General features: G+C 42.7%; 2 protein-coding genes across 3 annotated transcripts in view; one reads left to right on the forward strand and one right to left on the reverse strand.

The window, feature by feature from the left end:
• The window catches only part of UBE2R2 (ubiquitin conjugating enzyme E2 R2), a 95,783-nt gene extending 74,562 nt beyond the window's left edge, over positions 1–21,221 (forward strand). Inside the window, exons 3-5 of the mRNA XM_060014897.1 lie at positions 4,666–4,763; positions 14,564–14,698; positions 17,922–21,221. Coding sequence (XP_059870880.1) covers positions 4,666–4,763; positions 14,564–14,698; positions 17,922–18,141 — 453 coding nt within the window. The 3' untranslated portion in view covers positions 18,142–21,221. The remainder of the gene's footprint in view (positions 1–4,665; positions 4,764–14,563; positions 14,699–17,921) is intronic.
• Positions 21,222–23,263: 2,042 nt separating this feature from the next.
• The window catches only part of UBAP2 (ubiquitin associated protein 2), a 115,508-nt gene continuing 113,171 nt past the window's right edge, over positions 23,264–25,600 (reverse strand). For both annotated transcript variants that reach the window (XM_069540777.1, XM_060014899.1), the window contains 7 exons: positions 25,040–25,118; positions 24,611–24,816; positions 24,241–24,340; positions 24,049–24,156; positions 23,837–23,904; positions 23,578–23,757; positions 23,264–23,493 (listed from right to left, as the gene is read on the reverse strand). In XM_069540777.1, coding sequence (XP_069396878.1) covers positions 23,398–23,493; positions 23,578–23,757; positions 23,837–23,904; positions 24,049–24,156; positions 24,241–24,340; positions 24,611–24,816; positions 25,040–25,118 — 837 coding nt within the window. In that variant the 3' untranslated portion in view covers positions 23,264–23,397. The remainder of the gene's footprint in view (positions 23,494–23,577; positions 23,758–23,836; positions 23,905–24,048; positions 24,157–24,240; positions 24,341–24,610; positions 24,817–25,039; positions 25,119–25,600) is intronic.

The following is a 25,600-nucleotide window of genomic DNA, read 5'->3' on the forward strand; positions in this document are numbered from 1 at the left end:
TCCATGTTGTAGCATGTATTAGTACTTCATTCCTCTTCATGGCTGAATAATATTGCATTGGTTGGATATATCACAGTTTATCCATTTCTCTATTGATGGGCATTTGGTCTGTGTCCACCTTTTTTTTTTTAATATCTTTATTGGAGTATAATTGCTTTAAAATGGTGTGTTAGTTTCTGCTTTATAACAAAGCGAATCAGCTATACATATATCCCCATATCTCCTCCCTCTTGCGTCTCCCTCCCATCCTCTTTATCCCACCCCTCTAGGTGGTCACAAAGCACCGAGCTGATCTCCCTGTGCTATGCAGCTGCTTCCCACTAGCTATCTATTTTACATTTGGTGGTGTATATATGTCCATGCCACTCTCTCACTTCATCCCAGCTTACCTGTCCCCCTCCCTGTGTCCTCAAGTCCATTCTCTACGTCTGCGTCTTTATACCTGTCCTGCTACTAGGTTCTTCAGAACCATTTTTTTTGTGTCCACCTTTTGTATATATAAATAGTGCTGCTATAACCATGTGTATACATGTACTTGTTTAAGTACTTTTTTCACTTCTTTTGGTTGTATACCTAGGAATGGAATTGCAGGGGTCAAATTGTGATCCTGTGTTTTGCTCTTTGAGGAACTGCCAAACTGTTCTATAGCAGATGAACCCCCTCACCAACCACCAGCAATTTATGAGGGTTCCAGTTTCTCTACATCCATCCTTATTTTGCATTTAAAAATTTTAATTATAGCTATCCTAAGGGGATATGATGTGATAACTCACTGTCATTTTGATTTGTATTTCCCTAACGACTAATGATATTGAGCATTCTTTCATGTGCTTATTGTCCGTTTATGTATCTTCTTTTGAGAAATGTCTGTTCAAGTCCTTTGTTCATTTTTTAATTGGCTAGTTTGTCTTTTTGTCATTGAGTCATAGAAGTTCCTTATATATTATGGACATTAAATTCTTATTAGATGTATGACTTGCAGATACTTCTGTATTTATAGGTTGTTTTTTTCACTTTCTTTGGTAATGTCCTTTGCACAAAATTTTTTCATTTTAATGAGGTCTAGTTTATCTGTTTTTGTTTGCTTGTTTGTTGCTCATGCTTTTTGTGTCATACCTAAAATATCCATTGCCAAATCCAAGGTCATGAAAATTTTACACACACACACACACACACACACACCCTTTTTAAGAGTTGATGATTTTAGCTCTTAGATCTTTGTTCCATCTTGAGTTAATTTTGTATATGGTATGAGGTAGGAGTTCAGTTTCCTTCTTTTGTTTTTGGAAATCCAGTCCCAGCATCATTTGCTGAAGAGACTGTTCTTTCCCCATTGAATGGACTTAACCATCTTGTCAAAAATCAGTTGGCAACGTATGGGTCCGTTTATGGACTCTCAGTTCTATTGCCCTGGTCTATCATTATGCCAGTCCTAAACTGTCTTCTTGTCTGTAGCTTTATAGTAAGTTTTGAAATCAGGAAGTGTGAGTCCTTCGACTTTATTATTCTTCTCCAAGATTGTTTTGGCTATTGTGGGTCCCTTAAATTTCCGTATAAGTTTTAGGAACAGTGTGTCAGTTTCTACAGAAAGGGAAGCTAGGATTTTGATTGGGATTGCATTGAGTCTGTAGCTCAAACTGGGGAATATTGCCAACGTCAAGTCTTCCTACCCATGAATGCAGGCTGTTTTTCTATTTATTTAGGTCTTTAATTTCTTTGAGCAATGTTTTGTAGCTTTCTGTAGCTTTTTGTAGTCTTCTTTAATTTCTTTGAGCAATGTTTTGTGGCTTTCTGTGTACAGGACTTTCACCTCCCTGGTTAGATTTATTCCTAGATATTTTATTCTTTTAGAGGGCATTGTAAATGGAATTGTTTGCTTAATTTGTTTTTTTTTTTGTTGTTGTTGTTAATATTTATTTATTTATTTATTTGTGCTGGGTCTTAGTTGCAGCAGGTGGGCTCCTTAGTTGTGGCATGGGAACTCTTAGTTGTGGCACGCATGTCGGATCTAGTTCCCTCACCAGGGATTGAATCCCCCAGCCCCCTGCATTGGGAGCACAGAGTCTTAACCACTGTACCACCAGGGAAGTCCTGCTTAATTTTTTTTTTAGGTTATTCATCACTGGTGTATAAAAATGAATTTTTTTTTGCCATGCTACACAGCTTGCAGGATCTTAGTTCCCTGACCAGGGATCAAACCCGGGCCCTTGGCAGTGAAAGTGCAGAGTCCTAACCACTGGACCGCCAGGGAATCCCAAAATAAAACTGATTTTTGAGTGTTGATCTTGTATCCTACAACTTTGCTGAATTGATTAGGTCTAGTAGCTTTCTTGTGAATTCTTTGGAATTTTCTTTGACATTTGCAATGGAAATAGATTTACTTCCTTTTCAATCTGTACACTTTAAAATTTTCTTTTTCTTCTCTAATTGCTCTGGCTATAACTTCCAGGACAGTGTTAAATAGCAGTGGTGAAAGTGGGTGCCCTTGTCTTATTTCTGATCTTAGGAGGAGAGTTTTCACCATTAATTAAGTATGCTGTTTATTAGCTGTGGGTTTTTTGTTTTTGTTTTTTTAAATAAATTCCCTTTACAATTTTAAGATAGCTAGAAGGTAACTATAGTTTTCTGAGTGTTTTTATTATGAGAAAGTGTTGGGTCTTGTCAAGTGCTTTGTCTGCATCAGTTGAGATGCCCATCTTTTAATATGTCATTTCTAAGTACAGATCTATTTTTGTCATTTCACTACTAAGAAATTTTACTTACACACATATTAAACTCTGAACAAAGTAACATACTCCTCTCGACTAATTTTTGTGCTCTATTTTTCATTCAAGCTGTGTTCTTCACTCCTGTGGTAGGTAGAATAATGGTCCCTCAGAGATGTCTACATTCTAATCCCTGGAACCTGTGTTATGTTAGATTACATGTTAAGAGGAATTAAGGTTGCTTATCAGATGACCTTAAACTAAGATTATTCTGGATTATCTAGGTGGGCCCAGTGTAATCACAAGGGTCCTTTAAAGTGGAAGAGGTAGGGTAGGCAGAAAATGAGAGTGAGGAGATGTGACTTTGGAAGAAAGGCTCAAAAATGCAACATTGCTTGCTTTGAGGATTAGAGGAAGGGGGCCAAGAACAAAGGAGTGTGGGTGGCCTTTAGAAGACAGAAAGGGCAAGGAAAGGGATTCTTTCTTAGAGCCTCCAGGAAGGAATGCATTGCTGCCCACACATTGACTTTAGCTCCGTGGAGAGCAGTGTCAGACTTAGACCTACAAAACTGTAAAATAATAAATTTGTGTTGTTTTAAGCCACTAAGTTTGTGGTATTGGTGTAATAATACAAAATAAATGTAACTGCCTGAACATATTTTATTTATGATGCTGGTTTCTTCAGGCAATCTCATGTCTGGATTTCCCTTAGGTTATTAAAATTGTAATCATTATTGAAAGCCCATCTCAAAGCTTCCTCAACGATTAAGCTTTTTGTTTTTCTTCCACACCATCTCCCAGGTGTCCTCTCCAAATATACCTAGTTTCTCTCTCCTTGTTTCTGCAGTGCTTTTTTACCTTCCTCATGTTATCTAACAATACAGAGTTTTGGAATATAGTATTCGGTATTGGCTTTATTAAAATTTTATTATCCTTTAAAAAATGTTCTGTTATCTTGGTGTGTGTAAATTTGGGTTTGTATGTAAGTTTTTTTCACTTTATATGGTTACACCTCTAATTTTTTAAACATTTGAATCTTTTGTTTCATTTTAGACTGAGAGATAGGCAACTGTATCGTTCTCAGTCTTGTCTTTTCTGTTAACAATCTGTATTGCATATGGTAGACAATCCATATATGTTTGACTTTAAATGTGCTTGTAATTTAGGTCCTATAATTTACATTTATGAACCAGAATATTATAGTGGTGAATTCTTTCTATCCATATACTGAGGGAGTTATATATATAATTAAGTTGTTGTGAGGCATGTGTCAGTTTATATAAACCATATTTATTGAAACCAGTGATTAATATTAAAGGTGATTATAGTGCTTCCCTGGTGGCGCAATGGTTGAGAGTCCGCCTGCCAATGCAGGGGACACGGGTTCGTGCCCCGGTCCGGGAAGATCCCACATGCCGTGGAGTGGCGGGGCCCGTGAGCCATGGCCGCTGAGCCTGCGCGTCCGGAGCCTGTGCTCCGCAACGGGAGAGGCCACAACAGTGAGAGGCCCGTGTACCACAAAAAAAAAAAAAAAGTGATTATAGCTTCTCTCCAGGCATATTTTAAGCAAGGTCAGATTTTTTTTTTGTTTCTTTTAATGTTAGATGTGTAAAAATAGAGAGATTTAGTTGCTTCTCAAGACTCTTGAATCATTGATTTATCATGTTTGTTTCTATTTTTAAATGATTTGTTTTAGAAGGATGGTGTTACAGATAATAGTGTTTCTTTTTTTACCTAAGAAATGTATTTTGGAGATTGGTCAAAATGAATATTTATAATATAAAAAATGTTTAATTCTTCTTTATCATTGATTCCAAACAAGAAGAAAAAGCAGGATTGTTTACTCCCCTAATGGTAAGAAAACAAGTCTTCTAGGAGTAAAAGAAATTTCAGCGGAATTGATATTTTTTCAATAACATACTTTTGAGTATTTACTGAATGTGATATTTGTGTCTCGTAGAATGGAGATGTATGCATTTCAATTCTTCATCCACCTGTAGATGACCCACAGAGTGGAGAACTGCCGTCTGAAAGGTGGAATCCTACTCAAAATGTCAGGTGAGGAATTACATAAGGAATAATCTGGTTTTTAGGTGGCTCTTAAGATTGGATATTATCTTTTAACAGGTACAAACAAATCCTTTCTATATTTGGTTGTTTTGTCTTCTACTGGAGCTTTAAATAGCATGTATGCCTCATTTTGAAGAGTTGTAATTCTGGAGTAATAATGCATATGTTACTCATTTCTCTGTGTTCACTTTGGAAGAATTTTTCTACTCTGAATTCTTCCTCTTACATTAAGTTCCATCCTGCAGCTTTGGATTTCATGAGTTCCATGTTTGGATTGGTTGCTTCCTTATTCTAGGATTCTTATTACTTTTTGCTGAAAAGTCTTAGTCTTTACACTTTGTTTATCCATTCACCAGTTGATGGACATTTGGGTTGTTTCTGCTTCTTGGCTATTATGAATAATGCTGCTGTGAACATTGTGTGACATTGAACATTGTGTGCAAGTTTTTATGTGTACATATGTTTTCATTTCCTTGGACATATACCTGGAAATGGAATTGGGGGTGCATAACTCAGTGTTTAACTTCTTGAGGAACTGCCGTATTTTCCAACATGGCTGCACTAAATTTTATAGCATTCCCACCAGCAGTGTGTGAATTCTAATTTCTCCACATCTTTGTTAACACTTGTTATTTTCCATGTCTTTTATTATAGCCATCCCAGACGGTGGACATGGTATTCTCATTGTAGTTTTGTCATCAGTGTGTTTCTTTTAAAATAACTGTCAAAATTTTAGAATGGTTTTAGATTTTTAGAAAAATTATGAGGAAAGTACAGATAGTTCCCATATTCCCCACACCTGCAGATTTCTTTGTTATTAACATCTAACATTCATTTGGTTCATTTGTTACAGTTAGTGAACCTGTATTAGTACATTATTATTGACTAAAGTCCATACTCTTTCACGTTTCCTTAATTTTTACCTAATGTCATTTTTCTGCTCTGAGATCCCCATGCATGATAGATAGCACATTATATTTAATAGACAGTTCTCCTTAGACAACTGCAACAGTTTCTTGGACTTTCCTTGGTTTTGATGACCTTAACAATTTTGAGGAATACTGATCAGGTATTTTGTAGAATGCCCCCCAAATGGGATTTTTTTTTTTTGATGTTTTTCTGCTTATTATACTGGAGTTATGAGTGTTGGGGAGGAAGACATGGAGGTAAAGTACATTTTCATCACGTCATAGCAGGGGTATATACTGTCAGCCTGACTTACCACTCTTGATGTTAACATTCATCACCTGGCTGAGACTCTTGTTTTTAGGGTTTCCCCTCTGTAAAGTTCCTCCTGTCCCCCTTTCTGTTCTGTATAAGGGAAGTCCTAGGTGCAGCCCACACTAAGGAGGGGGGAGTTATACTCCCACAAGGCTGAGATATCTGTATAAGTTACTTCAATTCCTCTGCACAGGAGATTAATCTGCTCTCCCCCATTTACTCATTCATTCATTTTGTTAATCATTTTTAATGATCTGGAAGCTAGTAACTCAATTAGAATCTCCATTTTTGTCAAAAGCAAAGAACTTGAAGCTTCCTGATGCACACAAGGATTTCTTACCTGTCTCTTATCAAGTTATGTGTTTGCTTCCCACCTTCTGGGAAGAGTAGACCAAAAAGTCTATTCAAGACATATCAAATACTATTGATTATGCTGGTTACTCATTTCTTTAGGTACTTTGTTCCATCCAGTATACTTAGAAAGGATTGGGAAAAAAGATACATTTTAGATTTCAACACATCTTGCCAGTATATTTTTTTAATGAGAAAAAACTGACTTCCCTTTTTAATTTAAATAAGTGTGTTGATACATCTCACCTTGACAAACATCATGCCTCTGAATAATTCTCAGATCAGGCGTTGAGACTTGCCATAAGTTTATTATGTCTATTAAAATAAGGAATCATTGCATATTCCATATACTTTCTGCTTTACTTTAGTGGGACTCTCCCTCGGCAATGATGCATTCGGGCCTCTCACTGTTGTGGCCTCGCCCGTTGTGGAGCACAGGCTCCGGACTCGCAGGCTCAGTGGCCATGGCTCACGGGCCCAGCCGCTCCACGGCATGTGGGATCTTCCCGGACCGGGGCACGAACCCGTCTCTCAACCACTGCGCCACCAGGGAAGCCCTGATGCATTTCTTAACATCAGAGATGGAATTAATTTGTTTTAGTGAAAATATAATTCCAGCAGCCCCAATCTATACACATCTGAATTTATTATACTCCACTATATAGCAAAATACTTTTTTTTTTAACATCACTCTATGCTTTTAACAAAATTATTTATGAGAAGGGAAAAGCAGTCGGCTCTATTTGTAAATTTCTCTTCGTTTTGTACATCTTATGTTTCATCACTAGGCAATGCACCATAGAAATATTTGGGATGTGTGGGAGGTATGCATTTCTTGTAAAGGGCAGTTGTGAAAAGGGAAGCTGGAAAGGAGAACTGATAGGATATTTCGTATGTCTTCAGGGGCATGTATATATTAGTTTTAAGACCATTGTTTTACACGGGATCTTTTATGATCATTAGTAAAATTAGTATATTTCTACTTCATCCCCTCATATCCGTATATCACACAGTTGTTAGCTGATTATTTAGACCTTTAATTTATACGTACTTATTACTTGATTTTTCAGCATCAGATGGTATACTGACACTTAGATATAAAAGAAAAGGAAACCTTCTACCTCCCCCTTCTAACTTTTAAATATTATTGTTTCTTTATTGTCAGGGTTATAAAATTTATAATCTGTAGCTTAATCCCAGTTTTAAAAATTCTTATTCCTGTTGTTAAATGAATTCATTGTTTGTTCCTCATTATTTTACTTCCTTTGGTCTATTAACTGGCTGAAATTGTCCATCAGTAATTTCTCAAGGGATTGCTCCTAGGAGCTATATTACATTCCGAGTTGTTACGTGTTCAAAGTACTATGTGCTTGTGTATATGGGAGTATACGTGTGTGTTTGCCATTATACTTCAAATGACAGATTTTAACTAGATATAAGATTTCAGGATCATGCTTTCTTTCCTTGAGGATATTATGGGCATTATTACTCTGTTGCCTTGGAGACGTTTGGCTACCCTATTTCTCATCTCTTTCACACTATATAATTGTTTAAGAGGCTGGCATGCTTTCGAAAGAAACACATTATTTTATCAGTAAAATTAAACTGACAATGTAGAGAAAAGGTTTTAAATATCTTGGAAGATTTGTTGAAAAATTGGACCAAAAATGCAGAGTTGTCTTTTTTTTTTTTTTTTTGCGGTACGCGGGCCTCTCACTGTTGTGGCCTCCCCCGCTGCGGAGCACAGGCCCCGGACGTGCAGGCTCAGTGGCCATGGCTCACGGGCCCAGCCGCTCCGCGGCATGTGGGATCTTCCCGGACCGGGGCACAAACCCGTGTCCCCTGCATCGGCAGGCGGACTTTCAACCACTGCGCCACAAGGGAAGCCCCAGGGTTGTCCTTTAAGTATGATTTTGGTGCTTGTTTTTCAGGACTAGTAGTAACCCTAGAATAGAAGAAGTAGTAGCTCTAAGGTGTTAGTGATTCTTGCTTTTGGAGGTTGAATGTTGAATCAAATGCTTCACATACCACCACCACACCCACCCTTTGAGAAAACAAGCCTCTTTTTTTTTTTTTTGGTGCGGCTTAAACAACAGAAATTTATTTTTTCACAGTTCTGGACTCTATAAGGTACCGGCAAGGTTGGTTTCTTCTGAGGCTTCTCTCCTCATCTTGTCTTCTCTCTTTGTCTTCACATGGTCTTCCCTCTGTTCATGTCTGTGTCCTAATTGCCTCTTCTTATAAGGACATTAGTTATACTGGATTAAGACCTGTTCTAAGGACCTCATTTTAACTTAATTACCTCTTGAAAGACTCTGTCTCCAAATATAGTCTGAGGTACTGGGGGTTAAAACTTCAGTATAGAATTTGAAGCCTCCCTGTTCTTTAGATGCAAAGCCCCAAACATTGCATTCTCGTGCTGCTTGGATGGACAATCTATTACCATTACCCACAGGAATTCAAAATTTTTGCCTTTACTTCTATGTAAATACACACAGACTGTATTTGCCTTGTCTCAGCCTAAAATATTATAAACATTTTTTCTTTTTAAGAAAGGTCTGTTTGGGGAATTCCCTGGTGGTCCAGTGGTTAGGATTTAGTGCTTTCACTGCTGTGGCCCAGGTTCAATCCCTGGTCAGAGAACTAAGATCCCACAAACCATGTGGCATGGCCAAAAAAAAAAAGAAAGGCCTGTTTCTCATTTAATCCATTCCTTTCGGGGCAGGGAACTCCTTTCATATTAATCTGCCCTTTAAAACTACCTTAGCCACTTTGGGCACCAGCATCATTTTTTTTTCTCTCTGGGTCCTCAGGTCACCTGAGCCCCAATTTAGAAGCACCTGGACTTCACATGAGGGATTGCCTTCCCTGCATTTATGCTTTTTTTATTTAGAGGCTTCACAACCAGAACTTAGTTATCTTCAGATTGCCCCTTTGATCTTCATCCATGGCTCTAAAAGGTATTTGCATAGGAAATCGTTACCTTCTTGGACCTTTTTGTTTCTTTCTTAGTTCCATATAATCATTGGATGGTTCTTCAATGTGTTGCTTGGGGTGGGAGAGTGAATGGAGAGTTTTGGTGTTTGTGGATTTCTAGGGGGGGACATAGAGTGTTTTGCATGCCTTGTGGAACGTCATCTGGAACACCTGGTGATGTCCAGAACTCTGAAAAGTCAGGAAGGTACTACCTAATGTGGGACACTTTTCCCTTTCCCATTTGTTTCTGTGTTATTTGTTTTGAGACAAGGGAGCTCCTTAAGGTAGTAAACTGTACATATTTCTCACAGGTTATTTACGGCACTGAAATATCAAGAGGCAAGATATGAGATGCCAGGGATTTTCCTTTATATCCCTTTGCTACTAAATTATGCAGAGTAAGCACTGTCTGACTAAGGGTTCTAAGCTCCATATCCAGTTTATGGCTGTAGCCAAGACAGCAGTGGAGGTGGCAGAAGGTTCAATTCAGCCTGTTGTAGGGTCTTGACTGCTGAATGGCACTGTTAATCTGAAAGTGGTTCCATGTTCACATGTGTTTGGACTCCTCCATGACCACCTGCACTAGTCTTTCATTTAACACCTCAGTGAACATATTCAGAAAATAAAGTTGTACAGGCTTTTGTAACCTGAAGAAGAGTAAGGAATTCCTGTTACCTTTGAGAGCCGAAGTCGATTTATATAACAAGATCTAGTGAGTAGTGAGAGTTGGCTAAAGGGGAAACCAAGAAAAATGTACTATGCTACAACTGTAGGGATCCAGAGTGGCAGCCAGCTAGCTTCCACTAAAAGCTCAGGAAGCCAGCATACTTTCTGGAAGAAGAGATCCACAGTCCTATCCTCAGATGTCCAGGATTAAGTTTAGGGGGTGAGAGTTCCTTATGGAATTGGGAAGTTTTGAGGAGTAGGCATTAGTCAGCAAAGAAAGAAGTTGGGAGGATAGGGCCCCCCGATGCTGCTACATGTATGTGATTAGGAGTCCACAACACCATGCCTCTTCTTGGTGAAAGAAAGAAAATGTGCCTTAATCCATGTTCTGTCCAGAACCAAGTGGGAGCTTCCAGGGGGTGGGTGAGGTGGGTGGGTAGGGGGTCTCTCAGACCTTGCAGTAGAATTCACAAGTGCTTTCTCTGAGGCACCAGCCCCAGAACTACCTGCCATACCTGCTGCAGGCTCTTGGATAGGAAAGTGGTCTTTGGTAGGGATTTGCTTTCCTTTGAAGGATAGATAACAGTGTTTTCTTTGCCACTGTGAAGATGTATCATGGGACCAGATTTATGGATCCACTCCAGAGGCCACACCTTCATGTAGAAGCGTCTCTCAGGAGTAGGATAGGGTGTTGTTTTCCTATCTAGTATTCTCTATAACCCACTGAAAGGGCAGGGAGCTAGAGACTGCTGCAATGATTGGGTGGCAAAGTAGACAAGGTCATAGGAAATGGCTATGGCTGTGCTGTTCCTAGGGCTCCTGTAAACCCCATTCTGGGCCAGGACTATTTTATTTATTTGCTCCCTTGATGTTTGCATATTGGGTCCCACTGCACTCAGATTGCTAGTTTCATTCTGTGAAAATGATATGTATTTTGTGTATTTAAAATTTTTCCTTTTTAAACTAAAATGTGATTTGGTCATTTTGTGTATTTTAATCTGAGACCCTTATTCCTACCATGTGTTCTCAGGGGTATGTCAGTCAACGGTAGCTCCAGGGACTGCACAGCAGGAACTGTTGTATTTGTTAGTTGCTTTATTATTTTTTTAAAAATATTTATTTATTTGGCTGCTCTGGGTCTTGGTTGTGGCACATGGGATCTTCGTTGTGGCATGCAGGATCTTTGGTTGTGGCATGCGAACTCTTAGTTACAGCATGTGGGATCTAGTTCCCTGACCAGGGAGCGAACCCAGGCCCCCTGCATTGGGAGCTGGTAGTCTTAGCCACTGGACCACCAGGAAGTCCCTGTTAGGTGCTTTAGCAGCATAAAGAAAAACTGTTTGTAGCGTGTGGACTCATTAAGCTACCACGTTTTATCTTCCCAGTCATAACAGACTTCTTTACCATGATGTCCTCTTTAAATTTCTCTCCCATCTTGAAAGCATATAATGAGGATTGAGTTTTAATTGGGTGATCTTCTGGTGTTACTGGTCCATCTTTTGAAATAGTGTAAATGAGAGCTTAAAAGAGCCCTTCTAGGTCAACTAGAAGGGTCAGGCAGTGAGCTTTGCTTCTCTGTACGTCACTTTTTAACAAATTAAGGCCTGTAAAATCTAAGAATCTCAATCATTCAAACTCTCTTTCAGTATTTCTATGTATGTTTTAAGAGTCAAGTAAGTTGAAGTTTTAAAGAATGAACCCTTTCAACCTCACACGTTGCCTGGGAGGGTCTGTGTATGCACTGGATGAAAAGTGCCCATCTTTAATCCTACAGAATTCCAAACTTTCGCTGCTTGGCTTCTGGGGAGACCCATAAGCCATGTCTTCTTTGTTGAGCTAAGGCCAGTTTCTGCCCTCCCTGCTAAAATTGTACTTGCGGTGACATAGTAGCTAACAGAGAAAGGGCAGACCCATCTCACTAATTACTGTCTGTATGTTGAAAAGGGACAAATACAGTATTACCCATTGGGTCATAGATGTTTAATTATGATCTCTTATCTCCCTTAAATACTTCTTTTTTCTTGTGAAAAAAATACAATAAATGAGAAAGGATTTTAAAATACTGAAACTAACAACTGAAACTAACAACTGAAACTAACCAAATAATAGCAACAACAACAAAAAAAGGTAATTGTTGGAATAGCTTCAGGATTCAATTGTGTTTTGTATGTTCTACATACATTTCATTTTTCCACTCTATAAAAATAGGATTAATAATACTACCTTGCAGAGTTGTTTATCATGCTACAGATGTAACACCTGTGTTAAATTATTTTGGTACAAGTGCCAGACAGTTTAAACTATGTATGATATTGCTTCCCATCCTTTTCCAGTCACGTTACATAGAAAATATGAAATGATAGTATTCGTAGATCACAATGTAGTAAGCTGAAGATGCTCCTTTGGCCAGAAGTTATTGTTCCAGAGGCTCAAGTTGTCCCAGGTCCTACCTACCAATCTGCCTGAGGGAATCACATACAGTTTACCTGTAACCCACTCACAACATACTGGTTGGGAAATTTTGAATAGTATATTGCATATGAATTGCATCAGGAATCTTCATTAGTGTTGGAGTCCTTTGCCAGCACTTGGTGGTATGTCTACTGCTGTGGGTAGGTAGGTTTTTATGAAGGTGTGGCATGGTTGTTGTTTGAAGGTGTACTAGAGGAAGGAGATTAACCCCATCTGAATCAGTGGAATGGATTCCCTGTACAAAAAATGGCTCTACTCTCCAGACAAAGGGAGGAAGTGAAAACGTGCTGGGTTAATAACTATTATCACAGTCAACTACAGTTAGTGCCTGAGGCTTCTGAAAGCATCATGTATTTCAGTTTAGGGAGTGAGTACATGGTATTAGAAGTGAGTTTCTTATGATAGAACTAGATGATTCACCATTTTAAAAAATTGTACTTCCCAATATGGCATTTTAATAATAAACACAAGATATAAGAAAATCAACCTGGTGAAACCACTCCTGGGAAAAATTTCCTAATTCAGTTAATATAATTCATCTAGACCTGTGTTGTCCAGTATGATAGCCACTGACTACATGTGGCTATTTAAACTTAATTAAAATTAGTACTAAAAACCTCATTTCTTCAGTTGCATAATCTACTTTTCAAAGTGCTCAGTGGCCACATGTGGCTAGTGGTTACCATATTGGATAACACACAGATTATACATTTCCATCATCACAGAAAGTTGTAAAGAAATGCTGATCTGGACCATTAAACTGTACCACAGTTTGTCCTTATCCTGCTTATCTTTCTATCAGGTTTTGTATATGTTTTCTTCTGAAGCAATCCTTACGGAATTTTTCTTTCGCTTCTAGGATATTGTCAGTCCATTTTGCATTTTTGGCAATGATGAGTTTCTTTAAATTTTCTTAGTGTAATTACTGAAGAAGTCCAGAAGGATGGAAGTGGGGGTACAGGGAGTTATTCTTACCCTAACAGAAAGGTGGGAAGTGTATATGTGGTAAATGAATTTGAACTAGATGGGAAAGTTTTCTTTGAAAGTGCCTTTGTCGTAATCTTGTATAATCACATAACAGAAACTCTCTACCCTTTTTAGGAAAAGGTTTCATCAAATCAAACATCTAATTGCCTGGTTCCCTCCCTTTATTTTTTGCTTGGGGCCAGGAGCAAAAGGCTATTTTGCAACAACAAAATCTATAACCTCGCACCAATGAGAAAAGGTAGAGAAATTTAATTTTTCCTCCCATGTTTCTCCTTACCTACATGCACATAGCTTTTAGGGGAGAAAAAAGCCTGGGAACTATTTCAAACATTTTTGGAGCTTATTGAGCTTATTTTATTTCACAGAAACTTTATTCCCTGTGATTAAGGTGTCTAGTTTTTATCTGTGGATGAAAATTTCCCACAAGATTTCTGAGCCCTGCGAGATCAGGGATGGCAACTAACTCTCTCACTATTGTACATCCAACATCTCACTAGATGCCTCTGGCACAATAGTAAGGGTTTAGTAAATATTTTTTGAATCAAGATTTCTGTTATTCAGAGACTAGTTCTTCCATGTCAAGGCTATTGCTTTTTCTCCATTCACCTGCTTAACTCTTATCTTGCTTCCCTTAGAAGTATGGAAAAGAAATACATTTGTATGTGATATTGGTTTTCAGATCTTCTAAGCAGCCATGGTATGAATTAGATATATGGAGTAGCATCATTTTTACCCTTTTCCACAAAAAGATTGCCTTCAAGCTAAATGTTTTTTGCTCCTGCTTTTTCCTATTGCACTTAACTTGTTAATTTTTTAAATGTTATTTGAAAAGCTTCCAGACCTCCAATTTTTGTAGATTGGAACATGTTGCCAGTTAAGACAGTGCCTTCTACAGAGTTCATATTTTGCCCTGCAACCTAACTTTTATGCTAAACTCAGATTCCCTCTGCTTTGTCTCCCAGGTAGCAGCTTGTTCCTAGCCTAGCCAGATGAGTACTGAAAACAAAATTTTGATACTCTATTTCCATTTCCCTATAGTCTTAAATTTAAAACAAAATACTATTGAATACTGTGAATATGAATATTCATAGCTGACCCTTTTTTCCTGTTTCTAGGACTATCCTGTTAAGTGTAATCTCATTGCTTAATGAGCCCAACACCTTCTCCCCAGCCAATGTGGATGCCTCGGTTATGTTCAGGAAATGGAGGGACAGTAAAGGAAAAGACAAAGAATATGCTGAAATCATTAGGTAAGGTGTTTTGTTTTGTCTTCTGTTTGATTACTTCAAGTCTTCATACAGAACCAAAGTATATCCTAGAACCAAGGGTTTAAATTGAACTTAAATATCCACTCCACTTCTGTCAGTTAGATTTATTGTTTGGGAAGAGGTTTCTGCCTGAGCCTAATGAGTTTGGCTTTTGAGACAGCAGATCTGATTTCCCAGGACACAGAACTTCCAGGTTCTAAACTAGTCACATTTGCAAACTCTTCCTCCTGATCATTTTAGGGACACTGTTCTGGGTTTTGAACATGTCCTTTAAATGTATCAAAACACCCAGTGTATTCCAGACATTCCAGGTATTTCTGTTTTCAAATTTTTTATTAATGAAACCTTATATGGCCTTTCTGACCATAGCAGCAAGTATCTTCTAGGAATCCCCATTATCAGCAACTCTAGTATATGGTCTAACAGAGCCCTAGAATAAGAATCAGGAGACTGAATAAGAATAAGGAGTAGATTCTTATTCTACTTCTAACAGAGTAGCTCTGCCACTGTCATGTGACCTTTTATCAGTTAAGTTTTGGGGGTTTTTAATATTTCCATCTGTAAAAAAAAAAAAAAAGGTATTAGGCTCAACCATTCATCTCTCAAATTATATCCTACATAGGATATAAGATTTTCCTAACAGTACTTAGTGATTGGTAGAGCCCCAAGGACAATTGCAGCACATTCTGTGACTTTTCAAAGTCCCTCTCTATAAATCTAGTTGGCATTATACCATGTGATATGAAAAAAAAATGCATGTCATCTGACAGCTGAATAAGCTTTCTGCCCACCGTAATCAGCTTCTTAGACCCTCTCCCTAATCCAGAGTCATTTAATGAAATTACAAGGATAGAATCTGGGCATCTGTATTTTGTTTTTACCAAGCCACTTAGGTGACTGGTATATACCAAAGATTGAAGATAACTAGTGTAAATAGTAAAGACCTGTAGAAGTTTAGAGTGAGAGTGGACTGAGGATTGGAAAATGGGAATGCTTCATAAAATAGTCAGGACTGGAGCCTGATGTTCAAGGAAAGGGAGGGTGTGAGGCATAGTCTTTCTCCTTAGAGAGCTCATACTTTTGTTTGTAAACAAAGAAATGAACATGTAATATGATAAGTGCAACTGTAGAAGCATAAACAAAATACAGTGGAAGGAACATATAATATGGTTCCTAGGAGAGATAATGCTTCATAACCAAGAATTTTTCAGGGAGAGAGAAACATGCTTGCTAAAACACGGGTGTATAATAACAGCATGACACATCAAGAGAATTATAAATTCTGATTTGAGAAGTAATGGGAAATTAAGAAATGCATCAGGTCTTAAAAGACACTGAAGTCATAGGGTGGGTTTGGTCCTTAATCTTAGAGGTGTTGGAGTGTCACTTAAAGATTTTGTGTGAAAGGATAATCCTATTTGAGTTCCAAAAGAACACAACTGACCAGGATACCGGCTGAGGTTTGAGGAGGCTGAGATGAAGACTAAACTGACGTAGTAACAATCAAGAATGAGAAAACAGATTTGAAAACATTTAAGACTTTGGAGTAGTAAGAGTTATAATTTTAGGAACTGAATACTCCATGGAGGTGGACAATGACAAATGCAGACTTCCGGAGTTAGGATTCCTATGGAACGTCAGGACGGAGACATCCAGTTGCTCATATAAGGGTATAGAGCTCAGAAGAAAAGTTTAGGCTGGACCCTGATGATTTGAGAGCTGTCAGCATGAAGGGTTAGAACCATGGGAATGGACAAGATGGTTCAAGGAGAAAGCTGTGAGAAGAGAGATTCAAGCCTGAAAGCCTCAGCAGCATCAGGATGTAAGGCAACAGGATCCACCAAGAGAGGTCTAATTAAAAGGGAGAATAGTGGTTGTGTTTTTGTGGGGCTTTTTAAAGTACTTTCTTTATTTGGCTGCGCCGGGTCTTAGTTGCGGCATGTGGGGTTTTTTTTTTAAATTTTTTTAAGCTGCGGCATGCGGGATCTTTAGTTGCGGCATGCGAACTCTTAGTTGTGGCATGCGGGATCTAGTTCCCTGACCAGGGATCGAACCCGGGCCCCCCCTGCATTGGGAGCACAGAGTCTTAGCCACTGGACCACCAGGGAAGTCCTGAGAATAGTGGTTTGATGTTTTTAAGTTCAGTTTTTCTAGTCCCTTGAGGGGTCGAATTTTCATACTTGTTGAAGGAAACATTAACCTTCATGCGTTCATACAGTCAGTATTTGTTGCACAGCTGTATGTGCCCAGGCGGTGTTCTAAGCACTGGGGAAATAGAATTAACTAAGATAGACAAGGTCTCTGCTCACATTCAGGGGCGCAAGGAGAACAACGGAAAAATGAACAAATGAGGAAGATGAGTAGGATAAGATGAAGGAATTACAAGATGGCTGCTTTAAGTTGGATTGTCCGAATAGGCCTCCTCTAAGGTGACATATAAGTTCATATCTGAGTGACAAGAAGCAGTCAACCGTATGTAGGGCAGAAGAGCAACTGGTCCTCACAGAAAAATCAACTAGGTATGTTTGCAGGTACTAAAAAACCCCCCGAGTGGCCTGAATGTTTTGGAATTGGAGAAAGTAATGGGTGGCGAGAATGAAGCGATAGGCAGGTGGATCGTGCAAGACTTTGGAATCCAACATAAGATATTTGGATTTTTCTCTAAGTAGGAGGACTATTGAGTTGATGGGACTGCATTCCGAGTTTAGTGCGGGAAGACAAGGCGGAAAACCTGAGGTGATTTCTGGCCAACCAGCATGTGAGGTGCATGGCTTTAAATGCCCTTCAGAAGGGTCTTTTTTTTTTTTTTTTTTTTTGCGGTACGCGGGCCTCTCACTGTTGTGGCTTCTCCCGTTGCGGAGCACAGGCTCCGGACGCGCAGGCCCAGCGGCCATGGCTCGCGGGCCCAGCCGCTCCACGGCATGTGGGATCTTCCCGGACCGGGGCACGAACCCGCGTCCCCTGCATCGGCAGGCGGACTCTCAACCACTGCGCCACCAGGGAAGCCCTCAGAAGGGTCATTTTTAAGTGTCCTTCAGAATGGTACCTGATGGGCTAGAACCTTTGGTGTAGTAGAGGGTATCTTATCAAAGATGCTTTCAGGTAGGTAGGTACTAAAGTTCAGAAACCAGTAAGGAATTTTGGATTGTTTAGGCCAATTATAAATCCATCTTCCAGAGACTTACATAAACTATCCTCCCTTCAGGAAACAGGTGTCAGCCACTAAAGCCGAAGCAGAAAAGGATGGAGTGAAGGTCCCCACGACCCTGGCGGAATACTGCATCAAAACTAAAGTGCCTTCCAATGACAACAGCTCAGATTTGCTTTATGACGACTTGTACGACGACGACATTGATGATGAAGATGAGGAGGAGGAAGATGCCGACTGTTATGACGATGATGATTCTGGGAATGAGGAGTCGTGACGTGCTCCTTCGAGGCCCCTGTACTGCCCTGCCGTCTCAGGCCAAAGGGAGGGGAGCAAGTGGGGACCTAGCAGTGGCCCCTCAGCAAAAACCTATCATGGGGGTGGGGAAAACAAACGGCTCCTGGTGACTCCCCTTATGGATCTCAGTTTGCTCCTTTTTATGGACCTCTTAACGGAGAGAAACTAATCCTCCACAGAATGTCTGAATTCTTGCATTCTTTACCCTTCCATCACTGTATTGATTCTTTTTTTTTTTTCTTTAAACTCAAACTCCCACCTCACTTCGTCTCTGCAAAGTGTTCACAGCAAAACACGTTTGGTCTGTTTTTAGATTCTTGAAGAATTAGTCTTTCATCAAGACGTTTAATGTGTTTAAAGCTGGGAACCCATCGGGAGTTCACAAGTGCTGCATATGCTGGGTAGCAAAAGAAAAAAAAAACCATAAAAGCCCCACAAAACATTTCTTAACAAAGCAAATTTGCCAAGTTTTAGCTGCTCATTTACCTTAGTGTGTGTGCATTCGTTCAGCCCCGTGGTGGTGAATTTTCTTTCCCTTCTTAAGGCTGGGGTACAGCAGGCGTCAGGGACTTTGTTCTGAACCTGTTGAAACGTGTTCCTAAGGGCACAGGGCCCTTCAGCCTAACACAGAGGCCTCAGCTACTCTGAGAGATCAGATTTTGTTTTTCGAAATCGATTGGGATCTAAAGCCTGAAATAAATATTCATACTTTACATAGAACTGATTGCTATTTATTTTGAAGGCAGAGTTATTTTTTTCCCCCAGGGAGTGGGGAGAGAGTGGGGATTAGTGTGTGTGTGTGTGCGTGTGTGTGCGTGTGCGTGTGTGTGTGTGTGTGTGGAGTCTTAGTGACGGGAACGAAGAGTTAAAATCACTATGCTGGTTTTGGTTGATGCTGCTGGGGGAAAAAGTCAAACTACTGGGGACCACTGTTGGGAGAGAAAACATCTGTTTTATATATTTAACATGGCCTTTCCCTGAAAGATACACTCTCACCATGAGGATTTTTTTTAAGTAGCGAGTTTTAATTACTTAGTATTAATACTAGGTGCATGTGTTAAGATTTTGGTTTTCATTGAGCTGCTTATACTGATAGTGGTAACTGTGGATATATGTGAGACATGCGTGACCGGTTCCCGCTTTTCTCACTGGATGTGACCTGGACTTTTCTCTCCTTTCAATGTGCTCGGGCTATGGAGTGCAAGCGGAAGTTGTGCATGGAGCTTTCCCCTGAGCTTCTTTGACTCTTCTGGCAGAGCCAAGGGAGTTGGCTGCAAGCAGTGTCTGGGCAACGCTAGATCTTCCTGCCACGCAATTGCTGCAGCCTTGATCTCCCCGGTGTCGATCGTGTGTTACTTCAATCAATACCGAGTTCCATCAGCCTTCACCAACCAGGGACTTCTTCAGTACTTGGCGATGATTTTTGTTTCTTATGGGGGCGGGTCAGTTCACAGGAGGGCAGTGTTCTTTCAGTGGGGAAAATACCGCTATGAACCTACTTCAGATCCCTGCGTGCTAGCGTTCAACTCCTTTTCTTCAGATCGTATAGCTCAGAAAGAACGAAAGGGTTGATGAGGGACAGAGGTAGGATGGACCCTAGGACACAGTCTGTGATACTTAGGTCCTTAGTTCCTCCTTCCTTTCTGATCTCAGGGTTTTCATTCGCTCTTCAAACTCTCCAAACATTTGCCAACTAATTCCCAGCAGCCTTCTCTGGAATCTAGTCTTAAAAAAGTGGGAATGTTGAACGTGCTAAGGTTCACATGGGACACTGTTGAGCCTGGTCCCAGAATCTGTCCAAACTCCATGGCCTACTTGCACCCCTGAGTCAAGCGACTCCAGTCAGATTCAGAGAACAGAGCAGCTCTCCTGTGACAAAACACCGAGTGCAAACTCTCATAGAAGGACGTTGAAACTAGTCTTTTGCCCCACACATACTCATAATGCTCTGATCACCCCCTATCAATCACTCCACACTCCCAAAACACACACGCGTGCACCGCGTGCTTGGTCTTACGCTCTCTCGGAGCCCTAAAACTAAGCCTTTTCTCTTCCTGCCAAAGCGTCTCTCCCCCAGGGCAGGCCAGACTCCTTGGCACTGTGGGAGGTGCTGTGCTGCTCAGCCCTGTCGCACAGGCCCTGCTGGCCTCTGTTTTACGTTGACTCAGAGAGCCAGGTGGAGGTTGTACCTCTCAGCCTTTGGGGTGTTACTCTTCAGAGCTGGGTTTGCCTCTGATGAGAGTAGTCGTCAGTTCCAGAAAAGACTGGGGTATGGTGATTTGCTAGGAGGTGGGACATTCTGATAGCTCAGACTGACTTGTAAAACCCAGGTGCTGGTTCCAGAGCTCTGTCCTGCGAACACATACTGTGGCAAAAGAAAACTGAAGCACGTAACTTCTTTCGGGAGTGGAGATCTCAGGCTTAGGCCACAACCTTGTGAGTACAGTTGTGCTGATTATTTGGTGTAACATGAATTCAGGATCCATCCTGCATTTTTAGGTTCCTTTCGATTCTAGTGGAGGCCTCTGGACGCTCTTCAGGTCTGTGTATTTTGAGGCTGGGTGGAGAACGTACATTATGATTCTGTTGTTGCTTCTCGCAGTCTTCCCCTTTCATTTCACATCATTCCAGAGTTCTTTTTTCTATTAGCCAAGCTTTTTTGTAGTCCCTTCTTTCCTCTTCCCTGGTAATTATTTGCTTCTTTATTTGCTGGTTTCCTTATGTTTGGAAAATACATAGTAAGCGATTGAAGGGGAAAATGTGTAGTTCTCCACTGAAAATTAACTCTCTACCCTCCCACCCTGATTTTTAAAAAGGTTTACATTTACAAAGATTCAGATGCAATTTTCAACTATTCTGAAACCAGCAGGACACACCTGACTTTAATAGTTTTCTTAGCTGAAATTGTAGATGTTTTTCTTTAGTTTAACTTATGAGAAAAGATTATCTGATGCATTTTGTGTTCAATTTCCCCTTTAGTGGTTTATTTTTTGTCTTTTTCTGCCCATCTGTCTACTAATAAAATGTGAAATAAAATATACCTGTATTGCTACTTCCCCATGGGATGACCCTCTTCTTTTTTTGTGTATTAAAATTAAAAGGTGGTCTTAATACTTGCTCTGTTCCCTTGCAGATTATGCACAGGAGTCAGCTGAAAAACTAAAACAAAAACCAAATCTTGCTCACCTGCCTTTTGACAGTCTGCTCAACTCACCTCCTTGCAGAATAAATATCCCCAAATCCTTACCAGCTTTTAAGAAAGGTTATTAAAGACAAAGCCATTTGTTAACCTTAATTCTGAAATAGGGCACAAGCTGCCAGTATAAGTAGGTCGGTGAAGTGATGGAGGAGTGCTCCACTGCCCTCCTTACGCAAGTTTTTTGTTTTCATTGTCACTTGTCAACTTCCCGCTGCTAAAAGAAGGGATCAGAAAGCAATAGATCACATAATTTAGTAAGTTTCAGTTGTGGACACTTTTTTTTTTAAGCCAGCAGTGCTTGACCTATCTGATGAATGACCATTGATTTTGGAGGTCAAAAACAGACAAGGTAAAGACTGTACCCCCTGGGCTGGTTCTGGCACGCTGACTTGAAACGGGATGCTATAATGTCTCGGGCAACACCTCAAGGCCTTGAGCCAGCTGCCAGGCTGGAATACAGCTGCGCCTCAGACAAGCATGGAGATCTGCCTCCTGGCGGAGACATGTATAGTTTTACGGCCCCAGTTCCTTCTGGACTGGTGGCCTGGAATCAGGAGGGAGGAGCTTAAGAGAAGTCAGAATCCTGGCCCCAGGTGAATGGTTCCTTGGGACTTTCTGGAGCAGATATTTAGCCCAGGACCCACTTACCTACTTCACACCACCCTGGCTCACTAGTCTTCTGTCCCGCCACAGTCCTCGACGGTCAATCAAGATTGCATTTGGTTGATGAAGAGCAAAGGGCAGAGAGGTTTAGCTGTGCAAACTTAGGCCTGGAACTGTATTCTCAGAGTTCTTACCTTTGTTCCTTTGGAAAAGAAATTACCCTACCGTAATATCCTGTTGACAAGACCCTTTTAGAGACCGCCTTGTCCCCTAAGTCTGTTACAGAGTTGCAAGAAAAACAAAGGTAACCGTTGATAAGCACTGCCTGTCAGGAGGGTTAGCTACCTTGTCAGCTGCGTCCTTTACCTTTTCCCTCCCTGAATGCTGATTGTTTTGGGACAAGAGAAGGGCCCAGCAAAGCAAGGAATACCCACTGAAGCCCTAACACCCTGTTATCAGAAGCCTGTGACCATGGGAGCTCTACTTCAGCCCTGTGAAGTCCAGGGTCCCTGGAACCATAATGAAGATGGTCTCTGCCCTGAGCTCTCCCTGAGTCACACCACACAGAGAAAGTATGCTCTCAGAACTTTATTAGGTGGAGTTTGGGCAAAAGAGAAAACCTCTGAAACAGTCGCCCACCTGGTTCAGGACGACTGGAATAGAGGAGCCTTTGCTTGGAGACATGTTGTCACTGAGATGAAGGCATATCTTTGATTTTTTTTTTTTTAAAGGGGAGCTGACTGGCTGAGTATCTCTGAGCGCAAATTCAGATTATTTTAAAAATGGTCAGCCAGAGGAAGGCAAGTCTCTGGGGACAAGACCAGATCAGAAGCCGAAGCCCCAGCTCTCTGTGGAGACAAACAGGTGCCACCTCTAAGGGGGGGGGGGGGGCGGGGCAGGGCTATCTCTCTGCCATTCCCAGATCAAGGTTTGGAGGGAGGGGAACATGACAGATGACAAAAGGACCAGTTTCTCAAAAAGCAAGGGATAAAGTAATTACACAGGGACGAAAACTCAAAGAATGGTTTACAAGGGAGGGAGAAGGGAGGGAGATGAGCCGTGATTCTTCATTGGTACCTGACCCCAGTCCCCAAACTGCCTCCAGCCAGCCCTTCCAGATGCTGCCCACCGGGGGGCTCTGTAGAAGGCCTGAAGGCAGAAGGGGGGAAGGGGGCTGCTGCTGCTACAGCAGGAAGGGGCTTGAGTGGGGAGAGGAGCAGCTGCTCCCCCCTCCCCCAAGCCTTCTACCACATTTACAAATACATACATAAATACATTACATACAACAGGGAGTCTGGGAGGCAGGCTCCCCACAGAGGCTCGGCTGACACGTCTCAGAAACTCTGGGGAGGGTGCCGGGCTCTGTGCGCTCTCCTGCCCGGGGTAGGCCCCGCCCTGGCCAGGCCCCGCCCTGGCCCCCCAGCTCTTCAGGGTTCAGTTTGTCCAGTATGGAGAGGTGCCGTAGGCAGGTTTGGAGGCTTGTGACTTGGGCTGCAGGGAGCTGGGCTGGCTGCGCTGACCCGCGCCGCTCTGAGGAGGAGGAGAGAAGGCTGTCAAGGCTGCAGCGGAGCCCCCAGCCCAGGGCAGGATGGCCGCCTGCTCCACCGGGCTCACCTGAGCGTCCTGTGGGAGGTGGTGGTGCAGCAGCTGTGAGTGAGGCTGCTGGTGGGCGGGCAGGACGTGCACGAGCGGTGAGGGCGCGTAACCGGGGCCCAGGGGCCCAGGGGAGCCCAAGGCCGAGGGCAGGCTGAACGGTGGTGGGGTCCCTGCGTGAAATCCCTGCCTGTCGAAAGTCTGCAGGGCAGAGAGACGACAGTGAGGCTCGCTTGGCAGCACTCTGCCAGCCCTCCCGCCAGTGCCGGCCCTCCCTCACCTGAGTCTTGCTGTAGACGGACCCAGTCACGTCAGGGAGGCCGGGGCCGCTCGAAGACGCCGACACTCCTAGAAGGAAAAGCGGCTGTTCCCACATCAGCTGGCCCCAGCGCCAGCCTCCCCCCGCTCCAGGGGCCCTCTGGGGCAGCCTCGCCTGAGAAGGAGTCAGGGGAGGAGACGACTGCTCTGGGCCGCAATCCTGGAAAGGCCTACCTTTGCCAGGCCCAGAACCTGCAGACTTGCTCTGTGCCTGCGATGATCCACCATAGCCACCCTTGGTGTAGTCTCCCGCCGCCGCCCCCTGTATCACGTCATCGTAACCTAGCACGGCAGGGGACAAGAGGCACGTGTGAGCTAGGTGAGCCTGTCCTTCCCGTGCCTCTCCGTGGCGGAAGCACCCCTCACCTGCGCTGTAGCTGTGCTGGCCATAGCCACTGGCCTGCTGGAAAGGGGTGGTGGGGCTGCTGAGGCTCACACCGTGCTGCTTGGCTGAGGCCGGGGGGACCTGGTGGCAGGCAAGCAGGAGAGGCATTAGTAGGGGGACAGAGCTGGGGGAGCAGGTCACCCCGGCTTAGCCTCAGGCAGTTCGTGGCACAACCACTAGGGAGGTGTCTTCAGTAGCGCAACACGCTAGATCTCAAAACAGATGGGAAAGGAACCTCGCCCCCAAGCCGGACTCATTCCTCAAGGCCAGGTGACACTCTGAGTGGGGACCTGTCCCTCCCTCCCTGCTTCTGTTCCCTGGAGCTGGAGTAACACCCCCCTGAATACTCACAAACACGGTGGGCCCATACTGGAAGGCACTGGGTACGCCTGTATAGTAGGGGAGGCCAGTGTAGCTGTAGCCAGGTGGCAGGGCAGGGTTCAGAAAGGGCTGCTGGGCTGTGTGGTGGGCCTGGGACTGGCTCTGCTGGGGCTGAGCCAGGGTGGTGGCAGGTGCAGGGGACGCAGAGTCTCCTCGGCCAAACTTTGTGACATCACCTGGGAGAAACGGGGCACTGAATCCAGTCACTGCCCCCTATCCAGCCAGGAAAAAGCCAGACTGGTCCCCGTGAACAGGAACAGGCCTGGCTGCCAGCACAACAACAGGAAGCCGGTAGGTCTCTGCAGCCCTTCTGCGTCTGTTTCCAGACTCCCGGGATGAGCCACAGGCCAGTCCGATGAGCACTCCGCCCCCATGCCTAACCCCCTGAACAAGACTAACCTGAATAGGGATTATTAGCAAGGTTCCCATCTCGACTGGCGAGGGCTGCGGGTGTAGCGAAAGGAATCCCATAGTAATCCTAGGAGAGACCAGAGAGGTTCAGTCAGCACAAGAGCCTCACCCCACTCCCAAGACAGCAGAACCTGCAGGCAGTACGGATGCTCCAGGCAATGCCACATTCCCCAGGCCGACCAGACCGCAGGGACGTCACAGGCACACCACCAGAGGGCAGCACTCACAGAGAATTCAAAACAAATGGTGCCGGTCAGAGCTGTGCAGTGTGGCAGGCACACAGCATGTAGACGCACTGACCGATCCCTCAGCCTTCCCCGGGCAGAGCCAGCGGAGGCCCAGTCACACACATCCATTCTACATCACAGATGGATGCTGGTGAATGTCATGGGCCAAACCAACTCTCCTGGCTTCTCCAGTGAGAGGGATTCTGAAGGGCAGCTAGGAAAGTTAACAGGACAAGGAGAAACCTGAGGAGAAGGAGGGGCCAAAAGGGTTTAACAGGGGTCAGGTCCTGAGCTAGGAGAGACCGCCCACTCTGCCCTGGCA

The sequence above is a fragment of the Delphinus delphis genome, chromosome 6, assembly GCF_949987515.2.
Source record: "Delphinus delphis chromosome 6, mDelDel1.2, whole genome shotgun sequence".
In the NCBI taxonomy this organism is placed as follows: Eukaryota; Metazoa; Chordata; class Mammalia; order Artiodactyla; family Delphinidae; genus Delphinus; species Delphinus delphis.